The sequence below is a fragment of the Leopardus geoffroyi genome, chromosome C1 (assembly GCF_018350155.1).
Source record: "Leopardus geoffroyi isolate Oge1 chromosome C1, O.geoffroyi_Oge1_pat1.0, whole genome shotgun sequence".
Classification (NCBI taxonomy): domain Eukaryota; kingdom Metazoa; phylum Chordata; class Mammalia; order Carnivora; family Felidae; genus Leopardus; species Leopardus geoffroyi.
Window position 1 is genome coordinate 40,665,661 of NC_059328.1, and position 25,709 is coordinate 40,691,369.

The 25,709-nt window shown below is 36.0% G+C and overlaps 1 protein-coding gene across 3 annotated transcripts in view; it reads right to left on the reverse strand.

The window, feature by feature from the left end:
* FAF1 (Fas associated factor 1) overlaps positions 1-25,709 on the reverse strand; it is a 518,332-nt gene that overhangs the window by 350,478 nt on the left and 142,145 nt on the right. The window contains exons 2-4 of one of the 3 annotated variants that reach the window (XM_045477317.1): positions 18,074-18,140; positions 11,478-11,524; positions 813-1,018 (exon numbers count right to left, since the gene is read on the reverse strand). In XM_045477317.1, coding sequence (XP_045333273.1) covers positions 813-1,018; positions 11,478-11,524; positions 18,074-18,127 — 307 coding nt within the window. In that variant the 5' untranslated portion in view covers positions 18,128-18,140. The remainder of the gene's footprint in view (positions 1-812; positions 1,019-11,477; positions 11,525-18,073; positions 18,141-25,709) is intronic. The other 2 variants (XM_045477316.1, XM_045477318.1) reach the window with 2 other exon arrangements.

Consider the following 25,709-nt stretch of genomic DNA (forward strand, 5'->3'; position numbering starts at 1 on the left):
AAACAAGCCCATAAGAACTTAGGCATGGTGAGCAAGGACAAAAGTGGTAACAGATGAAAACTAGAAATGGAACAGGGGCCTGATCAAGCAGAGACTTAACAGGCCATGGTAAAAAGACTTTAATTTTATCCTAAACCAATGGGAAGTCTCTAAATGGCTTTAAGTAAGGGAATAACAATCTGATTAGTGTTTGAGAATGATCAATCTTTTAACAGTTTAGCTTTTTCTCTGTAGTGTACTTCAATTAATAAAATTAAATACAATTAGGAAAGATCTCCCTAAAAAAGAACAAAGGCAAAATTTCAGAAAGATTTGGAATTTAGATTTTAGGCAAAACTACAGTAATGGGTCAAATAATCTGAATCAAACGTGAATTCAACACAGTTTCTCTGTAGAAATTTGGCAAAATCTGTCCAACAATGGCACACATACACTTTAAGTTTCCTTTGAAAAGCTGGCAGGGAGAACGTTATTATGTCTTATTTCTGATTTCTCATTAACCATAACATGAAAAATGAATGGATTTCAGCTATAAAGTCCAATACACAATATACTTAAAGTTCGACTTGCATCTGCCCTAAAAGAACATCTTACACTATTTCATATAAGTGGAACAAAAAAATTATTCTCAAACTTGCCTCAATATCAACACAGTGTTTTAAAAATGCAGCATAATTATCTGTATGGAAAATATCAGTTTCAATTTGCTCTCTCTCCCTTCTTATTGGCAGTCAACTCAAAAGAAAAGGATATAAATGAAATATTTACCTAAGAAATTATTTATGAAGGCTTTATGTTAGGAAAAACCTTACCAACAGTACAGCTGTCTTCAAGTACCACATCAACATTTCTGTCTCTGTACTCAACCCTGAAGTCCAGCATCCGAGGTTGCCTTTCTACAATTTGCCTAGATGGCATTACAGGTCGAAATGCTGAAGAAGAAGAGGGAGCGGGAGCTGAAGCTGGGTGACTTGTTGGATCAAATGCAGGTCCTGGTATGGTCTCACCTCCATAGTCACTGAAATATTGACATAAAAAGGATTATCATCAACCAAATCATTACAAATTACCACTAAGGATCCATTTCCATTCCTGGCTAGTGTTGATCTTCCTATCTTATGTTGTACTTCCTCCATAAAATCTTTCCTAGTGACTGAAGGCCACATTATTCTCCCTCCCATCCTTGACTTTCTATGTCTATTAACAGTATCATACATATCATTTAGCATTTAATCAGGTTTTTGCCTCGTTGTTAATAATGTTAGTAAAACATTATTTTAGTTTCTATGAATTAAGAACAGTGTCTTCATTCACTTTCATTTACTCACTGAAGCACATTATTTAATTCACTAACTCTACTTTCCACAAACTATTTCATAACTTTACCATCCTTAAACTTCCATTCTCCCTATCACACTCCTCAGTCTTTTTAAACTTTTTTTTTTAAGTTTATTTATTTATTTTGAGAGAGAGACAGCACGAGTTGGGAAGGCAGTGACAGAGAAGGAGAAAGAGAAACCCAGGCAGGCTCTGTGCTGCCAGAGCAGAGCCCAACCCAGGGTTCAAACTCACAAAACTGTGAGATCAGGACCTAAGCCAAAACCAAGAGACAGACATTTAATGAACTGAGGCACCCAGGTGCCCTGCACTCCTCAATCTTAAAAGATGATTTTTTTCCTACTGTGCAGAGAAAATGGATGCATGCCATCAAGAGGAAATTCCTTTACCTTTCTGATATCAAATCCACAAACTACCCGTCATATGTACTCTTTTTTTTCTATAAAACAGAGGAGACATCGTTCTATCTATACAAAATCTAAAACCATCTTCTAATAGCTTTGCATTATGGATTATGCTTTTCCTTTCTAGTATCTTCAACATCTCCTTCTCTTCTGGATTCTTCTCAATAACATTTAGACACGTTCAAGTCTTAAAAATAAAATCTTTGCTCTGCCCACTTAACAGTTATCTCATTTGTAAAATGGGAAAATTAATTATATTTCATATGTTAAGCTTATGAAAATGAAAAGCTTAGCACAATGCCTGGTGTCTAGTAAGATCTCAAACCTCAAACTCCATATATCCAAAGTTTAACTCCTTAATGTCTCCCCAAGCCTGATCCTCCTTCCATTATTCCTCACATTAGCCACCCAACCAGAAACTCCTGGCATTATCCTTGACACCATCTTAAGTCATAAGTCATCCACCTTTCCCCTCTGAAGCTGACACCCTGGGGCAAGTCACAAGCACCTCATGTATGGTTTGATGCAAAAGCCTAATGTCTATGTACCCCTTGCTCCCCTGCATGTCATTCCAGATCACCACTAAAATGAAATTAAAGACAGAAATGTCTTAACATCATTTTTCTTCGATACTCCCCTCTGGTCTTTATACAGAGCTAAAGAGGCATATAAGTCCCTGTATGATCCATATCCTATCTACCTTCCCATCCTTAGCTTGCTATGCTATCTCCATCTCTCTATGCTAATAGCCACAACAGCCTTTCATTTCTTCCATCTTACCTTGATCGTTCCCATTTCATGGGGGAACACACACTATTCCTTCTAAGAATATTCTTCCCATCTCATCCCTATATTCCATCTTTCTTCTAGTTAATTATATTCATACATATCTCAGATTGAACATTTTTCAACTCAGAGCATGTTTCACTACCTTAGACTGGTTCTAATTCCTCACCACCAACAATTACAATTGGTATTAATCATTTGACATTTAAGACCCCCGTAGAATATAAGTTCCACAAGGGCAAAGTTCCCATTTGTGTTTTTAATGGCCATATTTTCTGCCTAGAGCTCAAGAATTCACAGAGAAGGTACTTAAATATTTAACAAATAAGTAAAGAAATAATTATTAAATGATTTGGTTCTTCTCTCAATTTATCATATATAGCCACTTTTTCCCCCATTGCTGGGAGGAATAGGAAAGAAGGGAATATAAGGAATGCTTCCATTGATACATTATTGTATATATGTTCCACCACTAAAACTACAAGCTCACAAGCTCTATTCTAAAACATCTTTTTTCTCACCCTAAATTTGAGGAAAAACAATGGACTGCCAACCTGAACAGGACCAAGAATGACTAAAAACACACAAATAAGCAGTATTCATTCAAGTCAGGAAAAAAAAAATTACATTTACTTCACACTATTGCTTTGATTAGTGTTAACCAAATTTATATTACAAAATTGATTTAGTGAGTTGTGTGATCAGTCTTTTAAAGAACAGGATAGGAAACAAATTATCAGCATGTGGCACTTAATAGTTAGGACCAAGTATTGGTTCCTAAACTTTTTGATTCTGATACATATTTGTATATGTGTGTTTTGGATTCCAAGCATTCCTCATTGTAGGTCCTGGCCAAAAAAGTGTGAAAATGACTAGCTTAGATCTCAGAGTTAAGATACTCTAGTAATCACTGATGCAAATACAAAACCCAAAACTCCCAGCTGTTAAGCTTAAGGAAAGTAATCTTAGAAGGAAGACATGGAAAAGAAAATGACCAAAGCAGGAAAGACTATAACTGTTAGAATTCAAATTGAGCTCCTAAATATCTATGAACAGAATGTTGTGTAAGGTTACTTAGTATCTCTAAATTTTGTCACAACTTCTCAGAACCTCGGAAAAATAGCTGAAGTTAATAGGCTGGTCACTGACTTACTGTTTGCTTAACTCCAAATTCATTCTTCTTTTAAATATTTTTTTTAATGTTTATTTTTGACAGAGAAAGAGAGTGCGAGCAGGGGAGGGACAGAGACAGAGGGAGACAAAGAATTCAAAGCAGGCTCCACGCTGTCAGTGCAAAGCCCAACATGGGGCTCAAACCCCAACATGGAGCTCAAACCCACAAACCATGAGATCACTATCTGAGCTGAAACCAAGAGTCGGGAAGCTGATTGAGCTACCCAGGCACCCCCAAATTCATTCTTCTATAGTCTATACTGTGATGCTGGTGCTAGCATTCTCCAAAATTCTATTTATTTCGGCATATGTTTCCCTAATAGATTCTGCATATAGGGAATACTAGCTAGGGATTATTTGTGAGGAGAGAAGGAAAGACTTCCTTCTTCCTGTTTGCATATATTTCTATCAGTACCATCCTGTAGCTTTCAGTCTCCTGCTTTTTTCAGCATTCATATAACCAGTTTCTTGACATCTCCTCAGATACCAGTAGCAGCTAAACAGTATGCATTCCACAGTGGCCTAATCCTCACTCGGATCCAAAGGGCTCCTCTGAGCTTCAAAGTTCTGTTAATCCCTTTGACCTAGACCTAAGAGTGCTGACTTCCTGAAGCAGTTATTATATCAAAGTTTTTTCAGTTTACTTTTTTACTGTTCCACACCTGTGTAACCAATCCTACATAAAATTCCCTTTGTTGAAATACCCATTTCTTTTTTGATAATGGAGGCATCACAGGAAACAAAATTCAGGAATTGGCTTGATTATGTCCTTGACCTTCAATACACTGCTGAGCTCCTTGCCAATGGAAAATGAGATGCTAGTGATCCAAGTCATGCACTGGCATAATGATTAATTACATTATCACTTACAGTTCATTATGATCACATGCCTATTAAAACAAGTGCCTAAGGGGACCAAATGGCTATTGCACTTGGCCATCATGATAGTAATGACAATAAAGACTAGGAGCTGGCTGCTTCTGAATCTAATGGAAAGCTTAACAGAAGAAAATGACACACTTAGGGTTATTAACTTTCAGTTCAAGCCATGAGAAGAAAGCTATAGAACTTCTGAAGTAGCACTTTCTTATTTCCTATAACCACAGGTATGATCCTGCTGAGAATCACACACAAAATTTAATTTTGCAGCTTGCATAATTATAGTGAAAGTTGAATATATATACTTCCTAAATCTCTTCTGTGAAAATTACAGCACAGTTTTCAAAGCAGTGGGATCCTAAAATATGGAATGGGGATACCCAAATGGGTTCAGATGAAGGTTACAATCTTGAATCCATGGTGTCCTTCTGAACCTCTTTTGTAAGCAGAGACATGACTAAAGTTAGCCTCCTCTTGTTGAAAACTAGTAATGATCTTACTTGAGACCATTGCCTTGAAAAGGGATGCCTATTCTCAAAACCTACCCCCACCATTCCTTCTTGCCTCTAAAATCAAATTGAGGTAAGCTCCAAGAAAGTAAGTACAATGTTTTAACTGAGCGAGGGCTTAAATCCAAAAATAATTATAAAATTTTGATAAATTATATCAGTAAAAACCTAGGGAACAGACAAGGAAATCAATTTGAAGCGAATTTGACCAAAAGAGTTTGGGTAGGGCCAAATATAACATGTTTGCTTAAGCAGCTCTAAGTACCTCTAATAGTTTGCTTGTTGACTGAAACTTAAGTCCCAAAGGAGTCTACATTTAATAAGGATGAAATGCCCAAACTTTCCTGGCAAAATGTAGAAGAAATTCAGATGCTTAGAAAAATAAAGCTTAAGTGGATTACCATGTACAGTCTGAACATACATATATCTTCCTAGTACATCACCCATGAGGTCCCAGAGGACATTGCACTAAAGCATTCAGAAATACATTTATTTGTAAAAATGTCTGCCTTCTTAAAAAAAACTGTAGAGGCTGTCTTCTGTGGATTGGGAATGACATGGGGAGATGAAACCACTGAATAAGCCTCCCTAATGGGCATGATGAGATGCCAGAGTGTTGAGGTCAAATGGCAGAATTTAGTAAGAAGAAGGTGGGAACAATTATGTTAACAGACAACAGAGACAAAATGCAGCAATCAGAAGATTTCAACCTCCAGAGATCTTTAGAAGTATTTAACTGAACATGATTATATCTAAGGAACAAAATTAAAAGTCAGCCAACTAAAATATTACTTGATCTAAAAACATGAGAAACCCTAGACCTGGTAGCCTAAAACCTGAGGTCCATAACCACAAAGGAGAGTCATAGTCACTCTCAGTTTCCAAATACAAGTTGTTTCACAAAGCCTCTGATCCCCACAAAGACAATGCAACAGGACCACACATATATATTGTAAATTTTCCTCTAAGACTTCACCTAAGAGACCTGCAGCCTTTAACTAGAGTGTCTGTGTACCAATAAAAGGAAAATATCTAAATCTTTAGGGGATTACTAGATGCTAACTCTAAACTGATACTAATTCCTAGGGATATAAAAGTGGAAGATTATGATGGTAAATCAAGTTTTGGCCCAAGTCCACTCATACTACATTCAAACAATCTGTCAACCTATCATGCAATTTCTTCTCCAGATTCTGAATGTATAATTGAAAGAGACACCTTCAGTAACTGGCAGACATCCCACATTGGCTTCCTGATCCATGGAGTTAGGGTTACTACATAGGAAGGGATAACAGGAGGAAACTGACCTTTTTCTCTATATTAATTTGCAATTACCAAGACAAGCATTTTATTTTTACCCAGAAGGGTAAACAATATACCTTCACTGCCTTTTCTAAAAGATTATGTAAACTCTCTCTAGCATAATAATCTAGTCTAGAGAGATCTTGATCACCAAGCATTCCACAAAACAACATTACGTTGATAACAATGTGAACTGATCCTGAAGAACAATAGTAGCAAGCACTGAGATGCTTTGTCTTATCAAATTAGAAGATACATGCCTCAAAAATGCAGGATCTCACCACCTTGGTGAAGTTTCTGGGGTTCAGTGGCCATAAACAAGTCAGGGTAAAAGGCAGTTGCTGTATCTTGCACTTCCCATCAATAATAAGAGATAACTAAGTTAACAGAGGAAGGAAAGATTTAGACTGGGAAAAGAAAAGATGGTTGTATATATATGCTCACACCAACCAAAAACAAACTGCTGAAGCATAACAGCCTCCAAACAAAGATACCCCAAAAAGATAGCAGTGAAAGAAAAGCCTCCCAGTGAGGAGAACTTGGTATTGTACCACAGGTTGACTTTTTCATTTAGAAAGAGAGATTGCCTGAGGTACAAATCTATACTGAATCACAAGCAATAGCTTATAGGTTGGCCAGCTGATCAGGACTTGGAAAGAATAAAACAAAATTAGGTGACAAGGAAGTCTGGGCGGAATTTATGAAAATGGATCTTTTAGAATGGACAGAATGTGAATATATGTTTTAGGGGAATGTTGCCTATAGGCTACCCGCTGGGGAAAAAAGGCTCTCAGTGTGGCATAAGGTAACAATGTTCTATTGTTTTGAGTCAGCGTTTTCCCTTACTACCCTAGGACTGTTCAATGCATTAATGTATAATGTAGTCATGCCAAAAGGAGGGAGGTTAGAGCACAATATCAACTTCCCCTTACCAAGTCTGAATCTGGCTACAGAAACTACTGAGTGTCTAAACTGCTACCAACAGAGACTAATACTGAGCCCCTAATATGGCATCATTCCTTAGGGATCTGGTAATGGATCATTTCTATCATGGAGGAGGAAACAATCTGTTCTCACTTAAAAAGACACTTTTCTGGATATGAAATTGACTTCCCTGATGTAATGATTCTGCCAGTAGCAACATTCATGTATTGAGGAAATGCTTATTGATCTATGGCTTCCCCTTGTTCTAAACAAGGAACTCATTTCACAGCAAAAGAGGTATAGTGCTGGTATCATTCATATATCCTGTTACCCTGAAGCACCTAGCTTGTCAAAACAGTGGAATGTCCTGCTGAAGACAGTTATGGCACAGGTTGGGAGACAACATACTCAAAGCTTGAGGCTCCACATTAAAGGATGTGGTGTATGCTTTATATCAGTGACCAAAACTATGATGTTTCTCATACTACCAGAAAACATGGGTATGAGAATTAAGCAGTGGTAGTGGTTCCTTTTATTATGCCTAACAACTTAACAGAATTTTTGTTTCCTGCTACTTTAGGCTCTGGTGGTTCAGAGACCACAGTTCCCAAAAAATGTAATGTTTCCACAATACTTTCGCAGAATTAGAACCTGAGAATGCCACTTGGCAGTTCTGTACTCCTCAGACTATTGAATCAACTAGCAAATGAAGGGATACTAAGTGAGGTGAAAGGTCCTGATTACCAAACTGGATTGCTGCTCTACAATGGACTATTTTCTGGTCTTCTCTAGGTTCCCTCAATGAGTTAAATAATAGGCAAAGAAACATACAATATATCTGCCTCAGTCAAAAAATAAATATGAGTTGATAAACACCATCCTTAGTCAATGAGGAAAATTACACTACTGGTTCATAAAATTTTTAGGAAACAGGGGCGCCTGGGTGGCTCAGTTGGTTAAGCATCCGACTTCAGCTCAGGTTATGATCTTGCAGTCTGTGAGTTTGAGCCCCATGTCCACCTCTGTGTTGACAGCTCAGAGCCTGAGGCCTGCTTCAGATTCTGTTTCTCCCTCTCTCTCTGCCCCTCCCCTGGTCATCCTCTGTCTCCCTCTCTCTCAAAAATAAATAAACATTAAAAAAAACTTTTTTTTAATTTTTAGAAGACATAGCATGTGCTGTCTACTAACATGAGTAATTCACTAGCTCTTCCTTCTAACAATAACTGCCTGCAAAAATAATGTTTAAAAAGGTTCTGGACAATATGCTAAATAAATATTATACCAAGATGTAGTAAATAAACATGAACACATTTGATGTTTTATGATTAAATTGTTTACATTTATGACAGCATAAGTTACACAGTTTATAAACATATGGTATTAGTAGTATATTGTCTAGTGAAATAAGCCTTGGAGGATGAGGCAGAAGACTTGCTTATATTCCTGACTCTATCAACATCATGCTATATCATCTGGGCCAAGTCATTTCATGCCTTATCCTACCTATAAAATGAAGGATAGTAACATCTTTGCTTTGCTTACAACTAAAATAGTCGTAATTGCCTTTGCTTGCTTACAACTAAAATAGTAACTGTAAAAACAAAGCTGTGGGATAAAGACCTTACACACGTGTATAAATTCCAACTTTTTTACCCAAAGGAAAAAATCTTAAAACAAAGGTGTGACATTGTCTAGTTTACTGAGTAAATTTACCTGAGTAAATTTATGTCAACTCTCTACCCTTCAGTTTCCTCATCTATGAAATATGAACACTTACCTCTTGAGGGTTATAATAAGTATTAAATGATGAAATATATGTCAATTACCTGACACAGTGCCTTAAGCATTAGGAAAATGTTAATTTCTTTGCTTTGACCTTTATGGGTACATTAAAAACCATATTCCCACTTTTGAATTCATACAAATATCTGATTTCAAGAAAAGCTATAAAGCACAGGGATTGGGCTGTTCTCCTTCCAAAAGTAATTCATATTAAAAAAATATTTTTGGTAGCTCTTTCCTCTGTTGAGGTATGAACTGACCAAGTTAAGAGTCAGCTATATTCACAGACTATATTCAATTTTACTACAAAAGTCAAATAAACAAAAATCCTTTTAACTACCTACATATACCATTCTTACTACTGTGTCTTCCACTTTCAGTGTTAGGTAAATGAGAAACTAACATTTTCTTTTCCTTTGGTCAATAGATCTACAAAAGGAATTTTCAGTTATGTCAAGTCCACACTGATTTCAAAGCTGAAGAAAAAGGTTAGGAAGGGAAAGAGTTGAAGACTATTACTAGATACAACTGATTTTCTTCTGTGCACATAAGTCATTGCTTTAACAAGCAAACAAAATAAACAAAACCCACTCTGATAAAAGTTAAACCTCAAATATTACAGTAACCTCATTAGAAGTCAATTTAGTGCTGTATCTCTACTTATATTAAGCAAAAACTATCATCTTTGACAGGAGAGGTGGAATGTTTCCAGGGATGAAGGAATTTCTACAGTTCACCCATAGCATAATACTGTTAATGTTAAGATATATCCAATATGTACTCAGAACCCAGCAGCTGAATCCACAAGGGTTTAGCAAGCAAAAATTTTGGCACAAAAAGTGGAATAACATTTACTCAAGAATAAAACTGGAGCCATATTTAGCAGTCTAAACCTTTTTAAACCAAGGCGGGGGGAAAAAAAAGATCATGAAGGAAGTTCCTGTAATCACCTGGTTTGCTTTCTAGACAAGGGTTTCAATAAAACTAAATGCTTTTGAACCAAAAAAGAAAAAAAGGAAAAAAGAAAAAAAAAAGAAGAAAAGAGTAAACAAAAAAATTTTGGTACAGACTCTGGAAATCAGCCACATTTACTCTGGATGGAAAGTCTTTCTCACAGTTTTTTTTTTTGTGTTTTTGTTTTTGTTTCTTTTAGGGAACAGGTCTGTTAATCACTAAGGATAGTATTGGTACCAAACAAAATTTGCTTCCTTTCTAAATATAGACAATTTCCTATAAAGTACAGCACATTTTGCAATTCATGGTGAATTTTTTGACAGTTTTGCAACAGCACTTTTCTTTCTCTTCAAAACAACCTCATTCCTAGTCTGCTGTTTCTGTTTGCCTCATCTGCACTTAGCAGATCATGCTTCAGTGACTTAGAAATCCCAGCCACCAAAATTCAAGCCAAAGTTTGAATGGGGGATGGGGGGAAATCAAGTAATTAAACTACACTTGGAAGGGAGAAGGGTTTTACCTCCTATGACTTTGTAAGTGTCCTCTTTTAATCCAAACCAGAGTCTCCAATTTTAAGGAAAGAAAACTTAAGAAAAGTGACTTCTAATTTAAGGAATTATTATTTTGTAACTTAGAGTTCTCTTGGCATCATCTTCCAATTTTACCTTCCGGCAATGACACAAAACCATGAAGACCATTCCACATGTTAACAATGGATTCTTCAGATGAAATAGTTCAATGTTCTAGGAAGTTTCATCAATTAAGAACTTCCTGAAATTGTTGCAAGTTATCATATACTTAATTTAGAAAACAAAAGTGAGTGGGAAAAAGAATGTAGTAAACTGGTTGGAGACAAAGGCTGAATTGGTAGATGATAACCATGTTTTAGAGCTGCTGAGATTCAGTTCTTTCCACTTTATGAATTAGAACATGACCTTGAAAAGCTTTCTTTCTTCCTTTCTTTTTTATTTTAGAGACAGAAAAAGACAAACAGTGTGCAGGCAAGCAGGGGAGAGGTGCAGAGGGAAAGAGTGAGGATCTCCAAGCAGGCTCCACACTCAGTGCAGAACTTGACACGTGGCTCTATCCCACAACCTTGGGATCATGACCTGAGCTGAAATCAATAGTCAGACACTCAACCGAATGAGCCACCCAGGCACCCGAAAAGCTTTCCTAAAAATAAAATAAAACCAGCTTTAAAAATAGTACCACCCATTCTGAAATAACATAATACAGTTAAAAGCTAGAGACTTTAGGAAATTGATATAATAAAAATGTCTGTAAGAACAGTAACAATATTAATGAGCTTCTACACCAAAGAATGCTGTATCAAATGCTCTATCAAAAAGCGAAACAAAAAGATTAACAATTGTCTCTTTTTGCTTTGCTAAATTCTCATCCTATCATTAAGCACCTTATAACATACCTTTGTAGAATGCCATTTTCCTGGGGTATTACACCATTGATAGCTGCCTGCAAACAAAAAACAGAGAAGCCCATTTAACAAAAAAAAAAAAAAAAAAAAAAAAAAAAAAACCAAAAAACAAAAACAAAAAAAAAGAACAAAAACAAAAAAACAGAAAAACAAAAAACAAAAACAAAAACAGAAAAATGCTCAGAGATGGGGTGGGGTGGAGAAGACTGTACAGGAAAATAAGTGTAATTTTGGAAAATAAACTGTAAACAAATACTAAATGTTTCCCTAGTAATACAAAATATTCTCTAAAATGCTTCTCTACTTGCTATAATAAAACCGTATTTTAAGAAAAAAATGCATTTGGCATATAATATACCCAAATCTTGAGTCATAAAAAGCTTAGTTCCAGTCTTCATTCAAGCAAAACACCCATAAAAACCAATGTTTAAGAATGTCAGAACAAGTAAAATCAGTACCGTAAAGTAATATTTTTAACATTATTTCCTTCTTCAGATTAAGATATAAAATCACAAATGAAAAATTCCAATAAGAATTTTAGAATTAGCTCAGAAATTAAATTCACTTTCATGTTATAATTATAAATCTTCATAAAAAGACCATCTAGAAGGAAAAAACGTAGAGGCATAAATTCTTTGATAAACACAATACCACAATTGTACCAGGTTACAAAAGGAGGCAGGAGCATCACTGGGAAGTTACCATAAAACATTCCTGAAGTTGGTCTCTATCCTAACAAGTCACCAATTACTCAGAACATAGCACAGAGGTGACATGATATGGACGTTTTTGCAGACTACTAAGCAAACAGGCTGCTACATCCTGGATTGTCACTACAGGTAATAGAGAAGATTCACTGGAGGAAAAACTTTGCATTTCCAACTCTGCCTCTGCATCATAACAACTTCTTCCCTCTCCATGCCCATCCAAGTCCACATCAAAATGAAAAAACAAACAAACAAAAAACCTAACACTTCAATGCTTTATCAGCTGCCTGAAAATCATCTCCCAAAAGGAGCCTGTGTATTTGGTGAAACATTAATCTAAATATTTGCCAGAAGTGGGTCAAGTTTACAATGTTATTCTGTAGAATGGAAACAGAGTAGAGTGTAAGGTACTTCCTATAAATTTTGAGAGTTGTAATGCTCCACTGGCAAGAAAGAAAGAAAGAAAAAAAGGAAGAAAGGAAGAAAGGAAGAAAGGAAGAAAGAAAGAAAGAAAAGAAAGAAAGAAAGAAAGAAAAAGAAAGAAAGAAAGAAAGAAAGAAAGAAAGAAAGAAAGAAAGAAAGAAAGAAAGAAAGAAAGAAAGATTGATTCACAGATTAATACAGAGAGTGAATTCCATAGAACCCTGACAACTCTGGAGGCTCATAAATCCTTTGAGCCAAACATGCTAACATGGGTTTTCAAAGCCACAAATGCAATGGAAGCATCTCTGTCTACAGCCAGGTCAATTATCTCTTTTCTCTTGACAGCAATGGTTCCACATACAAATATCTTCTTTGCTAAAAATTAGGAAAACAGTAAGAGAATTTTCTGTGCTGTTGGAAAAGAAACAAAATACCAGAGTTTGGAAAGACTGTGTTCAAATTTTCACTCAGGAATGCCAAGGTGTAATGGAAAGAATATTAAGGATTTATAAAGTCCAAAATTTGAATCTAGACTTTCCCACTTATTAATTTTATGATATTAATAGGTTCTATAATCACTGAACCTCTTTCAGCCTGTTTCCTCATCTCTATAATGAACTATACCCTCAGCCAAACTGGGCCTTTTTGTTCCTCAACAGCATCAAGTTCCTCCAGTTCTTAGGTCCTTTGAAGATATTATGTCTGTTTGAAATGCCTTTTCCTCATTTCTTGTCTGGCTAAATCTTAATGATAACCAAAATTTCTGTTAGATACACTTTTTCAAATAATACTTCTTTGGTCAACCCCCATCTATATAGGTTTATGCTCACATAGAACCCTGTGCTTTTCCTTCATAGTAATTAATAATTACTTATTTGGTGGTTGTTTTATGTCTGTCTTTCTCAATAGGGTGTAAGCTCTGTGACAGACAAGACAATAACAATTTTGTTCACTACTTTATTCCCATTGCCTAGCACAGTGCAGGAACTAAACAGCACTCAATACTTATTTGTTAAATTAAGGATGATAGGGAGTACAAAAATGAAAAACAAAACAAAACAAGTCACACAGCCAAGTGACCAAAGCTCAAAAAGCTTCCTAGATGAAATAATGTCTCAACCAAGACTGAAGGGTAAGTGAAAACTAGCAAGAAGGGGTAGGACACAACACTGTCCAGGAACAGTGACATACCTCCACTTTCTTTTTCCTAGATCTTAGATCGTTTTAAATAATGTATTTCATTTTGGATAGGAAGTTAGTTTCTGACCTCAACCTTATGTACATAATAAATTCTGTACATAAATATGTAAAATGCAATCCAGAATGAAGGTACAATAAAAGTATAATTTGCTGAAGGAATATAGAATAGGGAAAGAGATTTTTATGAGGATTAAGAAAAGTTTCAGAAAAGAGATGGCATTCGATCTGGACACTGAATAATGAGTGGATACAGAAGCAAAGGAAAATTTCAGAAGAGTTCAATTTTGAACATGTTAACTTTGAAGTGACAGTAGGATATCATTTGTTTAGTTAACAAGTATATTATTAATTGCCAACTACATACCAAGCTCTTTGCTAGGCAATGGAGATATACTAATAAATATAACATAGCTTGCATTCTAGCAGGGACAAAAATATATTCAATAATTAATTTTACTATAAGCAGTTCAGGTAATATCCAAATGGAGACAAAAGTAATTTAAAAATTCAGAGGTAGATTAATTAAAGCTATATATGTTTAAAGGCAAATAAGAGAAGCCCTAAAAATATTTTAATTCTCCCTCCCTATAAGCTTTCTTCTTTGGTGAAAAGAAGAGAGATAGAGTATTGGGGAATTCATACATGTAAGAAAAAGACGAGAGAAATCTAATGACAAAAATTAATATAGAAGGGTTAGATATAAGGGCAAAAACCATGAATATGTCACAGGGGGAGCAAAGAAGGTACTGTAGGGAAGGATTAGACAAAACTGAAAAATGTGAAAACAGTCTAATATTATGAGGCCTAAGAAGAGATTATTAAACATATTTTTTAAGTTTTAGTAAAAATTAGCTTATAAAAGGCTAAAAAATACATGGGAAATAAAGTATAACTCTTGAAACAGTGTTTAAAGTATAAAAATAGGATTATCAGTATAATACTCATTATTCTCAGTATATACACATTAGTTACTAACAAACCACCATTTTTCCAGGCTTCAATGATTACATCATCATAGCATTATCATCAGCTCTATTCTTATCAGCAGCCTCCTCAGCTAGTTAATCTCCAAATTACTGATTGCAGATAAGTAAAAATAAATATTTAATACATTTAAGTTACAAGAATTTATAAATAGAAAAAAACATTTAAAAGTTTATGATAATAGAAATAAACACATTTTCATTATACATATACATATATATAATCGTATATATTATTAGTTGACAGAATTAAGAATATAGGCAACTCTACATATTCCACATCTTTGGAAAGCCTGTGAACTAGAATAATAATTATTATTGTTAACACTGGCTTTGTTGTGTCCATTATCCATTTTTCCATCTCCTGAACATACTTAATATACAGAAAAATACTTTCTAAAATTAGTATACTTTTGTTCAATTTGAAATTACTACTCTATGGTATGTCAGATTCAAAATATTTTCAAAATAACTAAAAAATAAACATTGGGTCCACAAAGTACAGTACTAGTATTTTAACATTCACAACTCTGATCTTGCCATCAAGTGAATTCTTCAAACAAATACAGACTTTCTCTCCTCCAATCATACTGATCCTTTACAGAATATCCTCTTTTCCACCAGTTCAAATTCCTTCATTCTTTTATTCACTGAGCACAGTGCTGGAGAAAATATAAAAATGATGAGACACATTCCTCCCAGGACAGGCAGTTATAGAAACAACTAATTGTAAAGCAATGTGAAAGGCAATATGGGATCATGAAGGAAGGAATGCCTATTGTTGCCTAATGGAGTTGAAGACCCAGATGTGAATCATTTTCTTCAAGAAAATTTAACTGACTCACACTACCTTTTTCTGAATGATTTTTCTTCCTTTTTTTTTTTTTTTTAAGTTTTTGCTTAAATTCTAGCTAACATACAGGGTCATATTAGCTTTAGGTGTACAATTAAGTGATTCAACACCGGTGCTCATCACAAGGGCACTCCTTAATCCACATCACCTATTTAACCCATCCTCCCACCCACCTCTCCTCTGGTAACCATCAGTTTGTTCTCTATAGTTGAAGTCTGTTTCTTGGTTTGCCTTAAAAGTCTCAATGATTCTTCCACTGTGTTGTACTTACATAGCACTCATGCATCTTATTCATTCATTTGATATTTCATTCACTCATTCCAACATTAACTCATCCCACAAATATTTAATTAATCATCTGGAACTATTCTGAGTATTGAGAAAACAAAAGAAGATATCAGTGTCCACACTAAATTGATAAAATCATCCTCCTCTCATGATTTCACCCTGAGTAGAGCCAATCAGAAGTATTGTAAGAGCCCATCATTCTACAGCTATGAATTGTGGAATTTTCACCTTTAATCTTGTATTGGGGGGAGATGGAGGGACGCTGTGTGTCTCCTCTACTCTCAATACTCCACTACAAACAATACTACTTCACCTGACACCAGATGTGTGGGTTTTCTATACATCAAGCAATTCTGCAACACCAGCTAAGTGTTCTACAATTTAACTCAATTCTGACACTGTCTACCAGTATCAGATCCCACCAGTTAAGGGCTCAGGACCATAAAACTACTCCCCACCTCCCCCTCTTCAGATGCTCATCACAAAGTCCAGACTGTTACCTGTGCTTCTGACCCACCTGCCATACATCAGAGATTCCCACAACCCTCTCTTCAATTAATTTGCTAGAGCGGCTCAAAGAATTCAGGAAAACATTTTACCTCTTAATTTACTGACTTATTATAAAAGGATACAATTCAGGAAAAACCAGGTGGAAGAGATGCCTACAGAAAGGTATGTAGGAAGGCATGCGGAGCTTCCATGCTTTCTCTAGGCACACTCTCCCTCCACATATACTACTCCCCAACCTGGAAGCTTCCCAACCTGCATTATTGGGATTTTTATGGAAGCTTCAATTATGTAAGCATGATCAATCACTAATTCAATTTCCAGTCCTTCTCCCCTTCCTGGAGGATAGAGTAGGACTGATTGGAGCTTCTAATCATGGTTTGGTCTTTCTGGTGACCAGCCCCCATCCTGAAACTATCCAGAAGCCCAAAAGTCTCCTCGTTAGAACAAAAGACACTCGTATCACCCAGGAAATTCCAAGGGATTTAGGAGCTCTATGGTCAAGAACTAGGATCAAAGGGGCGTCTGGGTGGCTCAGTTGGTTAAGCATCCGACTTCAGCTCAGGTCATGATGTCACGGTTCATGAGCTCGAGCCCCGCGTCGGGCTCCATGCTGACAGCTCAGAGCCTGGAGCCTGCTCCGGGTTCTGTGTCTCCCTCTCTCTCTCTGCCCCTACCCCTGCTCATGCTCTGTCTCTTTCTCTCTCAAAAATAAATAAATGTTAAAAAAAACAAAACAAAACTAGGGTCAAAAATGAAATAGTAGAACAAAAGATGCCACTAGTATTATTCTTATCACTTAAGAAATTATAAGGGTTTTAGAAGCTCTGTGTCAGAAACTGAGGGACAGAGACCAATATATTTTTTTCTATTATTTCACAGACCTTATTAGTATTCTGTTAATCAAAGGAGCTATAAGAAAAGGATCCGTTTTTGGGATGAAAACTTTCCCAGCTACAAAAGTGACAGGCCAAAGAAACAAAAGTAGATATAAATGTCCACACTAAATTGTAGAGTTCTAGAGAAAGAATATGAGATAATGGTGGGAAACCAATGAGGCCTCAAAAAAGATGCTCTACACCATTTTCTCCCTCTTTCTTTCTGGGCAGAAAGGAAAGTTTTTTCCACAAATGATTATTTAATTTTCTGTAAATATCTGTAACAGACTGTTTCCAACAATCTACTATATTTATACTCTTCTAAATGTTCTTTCAAATTCCTACTTTCCAAACATGTTCATCACTATGATAACCCTTCTTCAAGTACTCTATTGATAACTCTTCCTTCCACTGATTATAAACTTCAATAGAGGAATACATAAGATACTAAATGAAGGCAAAGGCAAAACAGTGGAAGTAATTTGAATGCCAGGAAAAAGCTGGGAAGAAGGGGTGATGTTTGAACCAAATGTTAAAGCAGAGCTCTTCTGGGGGGAAAAGCTGAGTAAGAGCATTCAGGGGAAAAAAATCTTTTTTTTCTGTAAGTCCATTCAAGAAGTGGAAACTAATTTTGTGTGGCTTCAGCAAAGGTTTGGGTGAGGAAGCAGTGAGGAGCCAGTTGGAAAGGTAAGCAAGAGGTAGATTATGAGAAGCAGTATAAATACAAGCATTAAAAGTTTTACTTAACCTGAAGATAATGGGCAGGCAACTGCTGCAACTGAAATTTGCCCTTCAGGAACATCAGTTGGTCAGCACTGTGAAACACGAATTGAAAAGAGAAAATTGTTGAGAATGATGCCCAGGCTTCTGGCTTGGGTAACTGAGTAGACTGTTCCTGCTCCAGTCCTCCCAATCATCACAACTGGCAAGCAATTCTAAAGATTCCGTCACTCAAGTCAAAAATATATAGTCATCCTCAATTCCTTTCTCTCACATTCCACATCTGACCTATGAGAAATTCTACTTGCAAAATGTAGAATCTCTTCGATTACCACCCTATCTAAACCATCATCTTTCCTCTGGATTTCAGTAGTTTCCAAACTGGTCTCCCTGTTTCTGTCTTTGCCTCACTTGCTTACTGCCTGTTCACACAGAAGCCACCATGATGCTTATAACTGTCAAGTCAAATAAAACCCTTTCCATACTCTAATGCCTTCCCATACCAGCAGAGTAAAACTCAATGACTGTATTCTGACCTTGTAAGAAGACTGTATTAGCTGGCTCCAGCTCCTTCACTGACATCGTCTTCTTACAATATCTCTGAGGTTCACTTACTCTAGTTGCTCTGATTTCCTTACAATTTCTTGAACAAGTGAAATATGCTCCCACATCAAGCCCCTTATATTTATTTTTCCTTCTGCCTACAATGCTCTTTAGATATCCACATATCTCACTCCCTCACTTCAGTAAGGTTTCTACTCAAAGGTCATCTCAGAAAGACTTTCCCTAACCATTCTATCTAAAAGAGAACCTCTTAGCCATAACACTCTACCTAACAAATTGTCTTTTTGTGTTATCTGTCTAACCTCATCCTTATTGTGAGATCCAAATGACCTTATTTTGTTCACTGATGTGTCCTCAACACCAACAACAATGCCTGGTCCCTAGGTGTTGTGAGTTAACATATACTGAATACATGAATGAATATGTATTCATGAACCCAAGAGCATGAGCAAAGTGACAGGCTGGTGAGGATAGGGAGATTTGAGGCCTTCGGTTTTAGGCATATTGATTTTGAAGTACACTTGGAACATTCATATAGAAATGTCTTGGGGCGCCTGGGTGGCTCAGTCGGTTGAGCGCCCGACTTCGGCTCAGGTCATGATCTCACAGTTTGTGAGGTTGAGCCCCATATTGGGGTCTGTGCTGACAGCTCAGAGCCTGGAGCCTGCTTCAGGTCTGTGACTCCCTCTCTCTCTGCTCCTCCCCTGCTCACACCCTGTCTGTCTCTCTATCTCTCTTAAAAATAAACATTAAAAAAAAAATTTTTTTAAAAGACATATCCAAGAGATCAAGAATGTAAAATGTGTGAGTTCAATATTCTGACTTTGGAGTCATGGGTCATCTACTTGAAAAGTATTTGGAAAAAATAGAACTACCAAATGATCCAGCAATCTCACTTCTGGGGATATATCTGAATTAATTGGAAGCAGGGTCTCAAAGAGATACTTGTATACTGATGTTCACAGCAGCACTATTCACAACAGCCAAGAGGTGGAAGCAACCCAAATGCCCATTAATAGTAATGAATAAAGAAAACAGGGACACCTGGGTAGCTAAGTCAGTTAAGCATCTGACTCTTGATCTCAGTTCAGGTCTTAACCTCAAGGTCAAGGTTATTATATATATAATGTATACATAATTAAAAATTATATATATAAATAAATATATATATATTATATATAAAAGAAAATGTGGTATACTCATACAATGGAATACTATTCAGCTTTAAAAAAAGGAAATACTGTCACAGACAATAACATGGATAAACCTTGAGTGCATTATGTTAAGTGAAATAAGCCAAAAAATGTCAAATGTCAAAAAAGGACAAATACTGTATGATTCTATTCATATGAAATACTCAGCATAGTGAAATTCATAGAAACAGAAAGTAGAATGGGAGGAGGGAAAAAGGTAAAGTTGTAGATTAATAGGTACAGAGTTTCAGTTTAGCGAGATGAAAACATTCTGGAGATCTGTTTCACAACAATGTGAATATACTTAACACTATTAATTTACTCAAAAAAGAATAAGATGGTACACTTTATGTTTTATGTTATAAAACCAACTTTTTAAAAAGTCTTTGCAAAAGTCTTATGAATGTATTAAGTTTATCCAAAATGAAGGATAATGTGAACAGAGAAATGGCTCATGATGGAATCTATGGAATGTCAGTATTTAAGGAGTATGTACGAAAAACAAAATCAGAGAATATATTAAAAAGAAGTTATCAGAGAAGTAGGAGGAGATACATATATGCTCACCTGAGCCTCAACATAAATCTCAGTTACAGTTACATATATGCATTAACCAAATTTTTAATGGTGCAATTGGCCCCAGGGAATTTACCAAATATGATGATCTACTGTCATTAATAGAAAATGGATAAAAAAGAGATGGCATACAAACAGTAATTTTTATACTTTCTTTTTATATTTTCTTTTTTAAACAAACAAAAAAAAACTACAGTAATAATTCGTATTCAATATTTCTCTGGTCTATAATCCACTATTATAGGATGGAATCAATTGTAGGATGTTCTATGTTCTGTAGTCTGACAGATCTGTTTTCAAATCCTTGTTCTATCATGTGTTTATTACCTGTTTGACTTTGGCCATGTTAAACTGGCCAAAAGATTTAATTTCCTTATCTACAAAATGGAGTAATAATACCAACTTAATTCACAAGGTTGTTATAAGGATTAAATGAGATAATACAAGAAAGTACTCTATAAATGTTAGCCACTGTAATTATTCATCCTTATATGTTTTTTGTTTTAGTCTATTTTGCTATATGCTATATACCACTGGTGCATAAATGTCTGCCTCATGCTGGGCTAAAAATACAGATATACTGAAGTCCTGATCCCCGTGATTCAAATTCAGGTAGTATGGAATGGGGCCCAGAAATTTGTTTTTTTCCTCTCACAAACTCCTCCAGAGATTCTTATGCACGGCCAAGTTTGGGAACAAGTACAGATTGTTTACAGCATAAATTTTAGAGACCTATATAAAATCCTTTATTCTGACATTACATATACAATCTATTAATTCCCCCTAAACCATTTATTATTTTCGAAGTTACTTAATGTCTAAAAGCATAGATCCTTCAGAAGCTCGTATGTAGAATGAGTATATTATTAAATATGCTCAAAGTGAGGAGTGAAGGCTCTTACACCAGAATGCCAGTGTTTCCTAGCTCCATCATTTACTAGTTATGTAATTTTAAGAAAGTTACTTACATTGTCTCGGCTCTCTCATCAGTAAAATGAGAGTGATAACAGTACTTGTTCACTGGGATTTGATGAAACTTATTAACACATACTAAATGCTTAAATGGTATTTGATAAATAGTAAAATACTCAGTAAAGATGAGCTGCTTTTATTGTAACATTTGACATACCAAGATTTTTTTCCTTTGTTTTAAATTCCAGTATAATTAATGCACAGTGTTATATTCATTCCAAGTGTACAATATGGTGATTCAACAATTCTATACATTACTCAGTGCTCATCACAGTAAGTGTAATCTTAATCCCCCTACCCCTCCCTCTGGTAACTACCAGTTTATTTCTCTATATTTAAGAGTATGCTTTTTTGTCTTTTTCTTTCTTTTTGTTTCTTAAATTCCGTAAGTGAAATCATATGGGTGTTTATCTTTCTCTGACTGACTTATTTCACTTAGCATTATATCCTCTAGATCCATCCATGTGTGTCATACCAAGATTTATTCCTGTTTAAAATCACAAATAGTTATTCATCACAAAATGTTGAAAGCAAGGAATGGACACTATTAAAAAAAAAGAGGATTTTCAACATTTACCTATTGCAGACAACTTACTTCTGGAGATTTTTCCTCTCTTCACTACTTAAATAATGGTTACATCATCTAAATACTCTATCACTTACAAATAAGAAGATGAAACCATAGTTGAAGAAAAGTGAATAGTTTAACAGCCCCACAAGTCTAAATTTAAATTTATTTAATGTGTTTTTTTTTTAATTTTTTTTTACCAATCTATTGCTGTTTACCTTTGTACTAAAAAAGAATTACAATTGGCAACCCTAAAACAGCTCCTAACAGCCAAATATTTCATTTTAATAAGGTCTAATTTGATTTTTTTTTTTACCTTTAGGGAAAGAAACCAGAAAGCAGAACAATTTAGGAAATGTAACCATTCCACAATCCGTTTTTAGTCAAATACAAAAAATGTTCACTGAATCCTTCCAAGTAGGTATCACTATCAAAATAGCTCAACATGCAGCATCAGCAATGGTGTAGACCAAATTAAAGTCAAAGAAATACAAGACAGATCCTAAGATTAATAATGGTACCTGAGAGACTCACCCTTGTCAAATAAATATCTAAGGATAAAAAACCAAATAGCAAATTGGGAAAACCATATAGCTGGGATCAAAAGGAACTGGCAACCAAGATCTCATTTACTAAAAGCAAAAATTAGGAAAGGTGGTTTCAGTGACAGTCACTTCCCTTCCCCAGGTTCTTTGCCTCTCCTGAGGAAACTTCATGGTACTTAGACGTTGGTCAGCATCACATAAAGACCTAGTCACCCCTCTCTCTTCTGCTTAGTATAAAATAACTGCCTTCTACATCCGGATGGCCAACAGGCACATGAAAAGATGCTCAACGTCGCTCCTCATCAGGGAAATACAAATCAAAACCACATGCAGATATCACCTCACGCCAGTCAGAGTGGCTAAAATGAACAAATCAGGAGACTATAGATGCTGGAGAGGATGTGGAGAAACAGGAACCCTCTTGCACTGTTGGTGGGAATGCAAATTGGTGCAGCCACTCAGGAAAACAGTGTGGAGGTTCCTCAAAAAATTAAAAATAGACCTACCCTATGACCCAGCAGTAGCACTGCTAGGAATTTACCCAAGGGATACAGGAGTGCTGATGCATAGGGGCACTTGTACCCCAATGTTTATAGCAGCACTCTCAACAATAGCCAAATGATGGAAAGAGCCTAAATGTCCATCAACTGATGAATGGATAAAGAAATTGTGTTTTATATACACAATGGAGTACTATGTGGCAATGAGAAAGAATGAAATATGGCCCTTTGTAGCAACATGGATGGAACTGGAGAGTGTGATGCTAAGTGAAATAAGCCATACAGAGAAAGACAGATACCATATGGTTTCACTCTTACGTGGATCCTGAGAAACTTAACAGAAACCCATGTGGGCGGGGAAGGGGAAAAAAAAAAAAAAAAGAGGTTAGAGTGGAAGAGAGCCAAAGCATAAGAGACTCTTAAAAACTGAGAACAAACTGAGGGTTGATGGGGGGTGGGTGATGGGTATTGAGGAGGGTACCTTTTGGGATGAGCACTGGGTGTTGTATGGAAACCAATTTGACAATTAACTTCATATATTGAAAAAAAAAAGAAAAAAAAGAAAATAACTGCCTTCTGTTTTAAAAAAAAAAAAAAGTTTTTAATGTTTACTTGCTTTTGAGAAGTAAGAGGGAGACAAGAATCCAAAGCAGGCTCCAGGCTCTGAGCTGTCAGCACAGAGCCTGATGAGGGGCTCGAACCCACAGACCATGAGATCATGACATGAGCAAAAGTCAAACGCTTAACCGACTGAGCCACCCAGACACCCCAGCTGCCTTCTGCTTTATTCAATGAATGTAAAAAGAGAAAGAGGAGAATGTCAACTAATCTGCCTTTTCTAAGATTCAGATTTTAAGCTAAAAACATGGAAAAGAGAAATGTCTGAAGATTAGCAGTTTAAAGAATTTATGAAGGCAGACATCCTATAGGATTAAAGGGAAGGCTTTGGATGGTTGAGCAAAGCCAACAAGCCAGATGTACTTTGTGTTATAAGCAACAACATAAGGAAAACACTCTTCCTTGGTATTTAGCAGCCCTAAATATAGTTGTCTCCATTTTGAGGTTGATGAACATCCAAAATAAATTTAATTTAGGAAAGTAGGTTGCAATTCCTCTGCACTAGGTTAAAACAACCAAACAAAAAGAACTGCGCTAGGTATTATGGATAACACATGGACAAGACAGCCCGAAACCTTGGGAAGCCAGGAGAAAAAATAAGAATACATAAAGCAGAATATAAAAGTGTCTCTATCTCAATAAGTGACAGTTGGTCCACTCAAAAACCTTGGTGTACCCTTGACTCCCTCGTTCCCATTCACTGGCAAATTCTGATAGCTGAAATGTTAAAACACATTCAGAATTTGATCACATTGCACTGCTACCACTCTGATCTAAGCCTCCATATTCTCCCTCCTCTATTATTGCAACAGCATCCTAACTGATTTCCTTGCTTTCCCCTGGCTCTTCTACAGTGTATTATCAGAGTGGCCACAGTGAAGCTATTAAAATGTATGTCAGACCATGTCAACCCTCTACTCAAAATCTTCCACTGACTTTTACTCAGAGATAAAAACATCCTTAATATGGCTTATTTCTCCCTCACTCCTGTAATCTCTAACTTCACCTCCTCCTCCCTTCCTGAGCCACATTATCTTCTTGATGTTCCTAGAAAATGGAGGCTTGATTTTCCACTTAAGGGTATTTGTGGTTACTACTCCCCCTTCCTGAGATGTTCTTGCCCTCAGATACATGGCTCATTCACTAATTCCATTCCTCCAGGTCTTTATTCAATTGTCACCTGCTCACTTTTTTCAGAAAACTGCAGACCCCCCCCCCCCGCCACCTACTTTATTTATATCTTTCTTCCCTGTTTTATTTTTTTCCTTAGAAATGATCACGTTCTGACACATTATATAACTTACTTGTATCACTTATTGTCTGTCTCCTCCTATGAAAATATAAGTGCCACAATGACAGTCTTACTTGTTTTGGTTCACTGCTATATATCCACCACTGAGAAGAAAGCTTTGCATATAGTAAATGCTGAATAAATGCCCTCTGACAAATTTATGAATGGAAGTGTTAAGTGAATTAATCTTCATTAGATGTCTTTTTGGACTTAGAGGAATAAAGGGAGAAGGAACATCTGTCATGTGCAAGACACTATGTAAAGTAATTACACATTATTACATGTCTCATTTAATCCTCACTCTACAAAGCAAGCATGTTATAGATGAGGAAAATAACATTCTGAGAGATTAAATGGTTTATCCAAGATCATACAGAATATACCACTCAAATTCAGGCCCCTCTGACTCCCAGAAATCCTGATCTTTTCACCACAAAGCAATTTGAGAGGTCTGTTCCTTGACAACAACAAAGAGGAAAGAGTGCATTTTGTGTTTCAAATGAACACAGTATAAATCTCTGAACTATACCAACAATACTAATATTTACTAAAATCCTCATATTCTTGGATCACTAACTCTATTTTAGAAACTGAGAAATCAATGCATCTCTGATCTGTGACTGTATGGGTGAAGGAAATGTGTTGGCTCAGGCGAGGGGTTGTGGCTGAGGGGAGAGGTTTGACTACTACCATAAATATGATCATTCCTAGAAATGAACTACATTAAATTCCTGAGGCTACAGAACACCTTCCAGCCTTCCAGACTACAACTACCCAACAGAACTTTCTGCAATGATGGAAATGTTTTATATCTGCACTGTATAATACCCTAGCCAC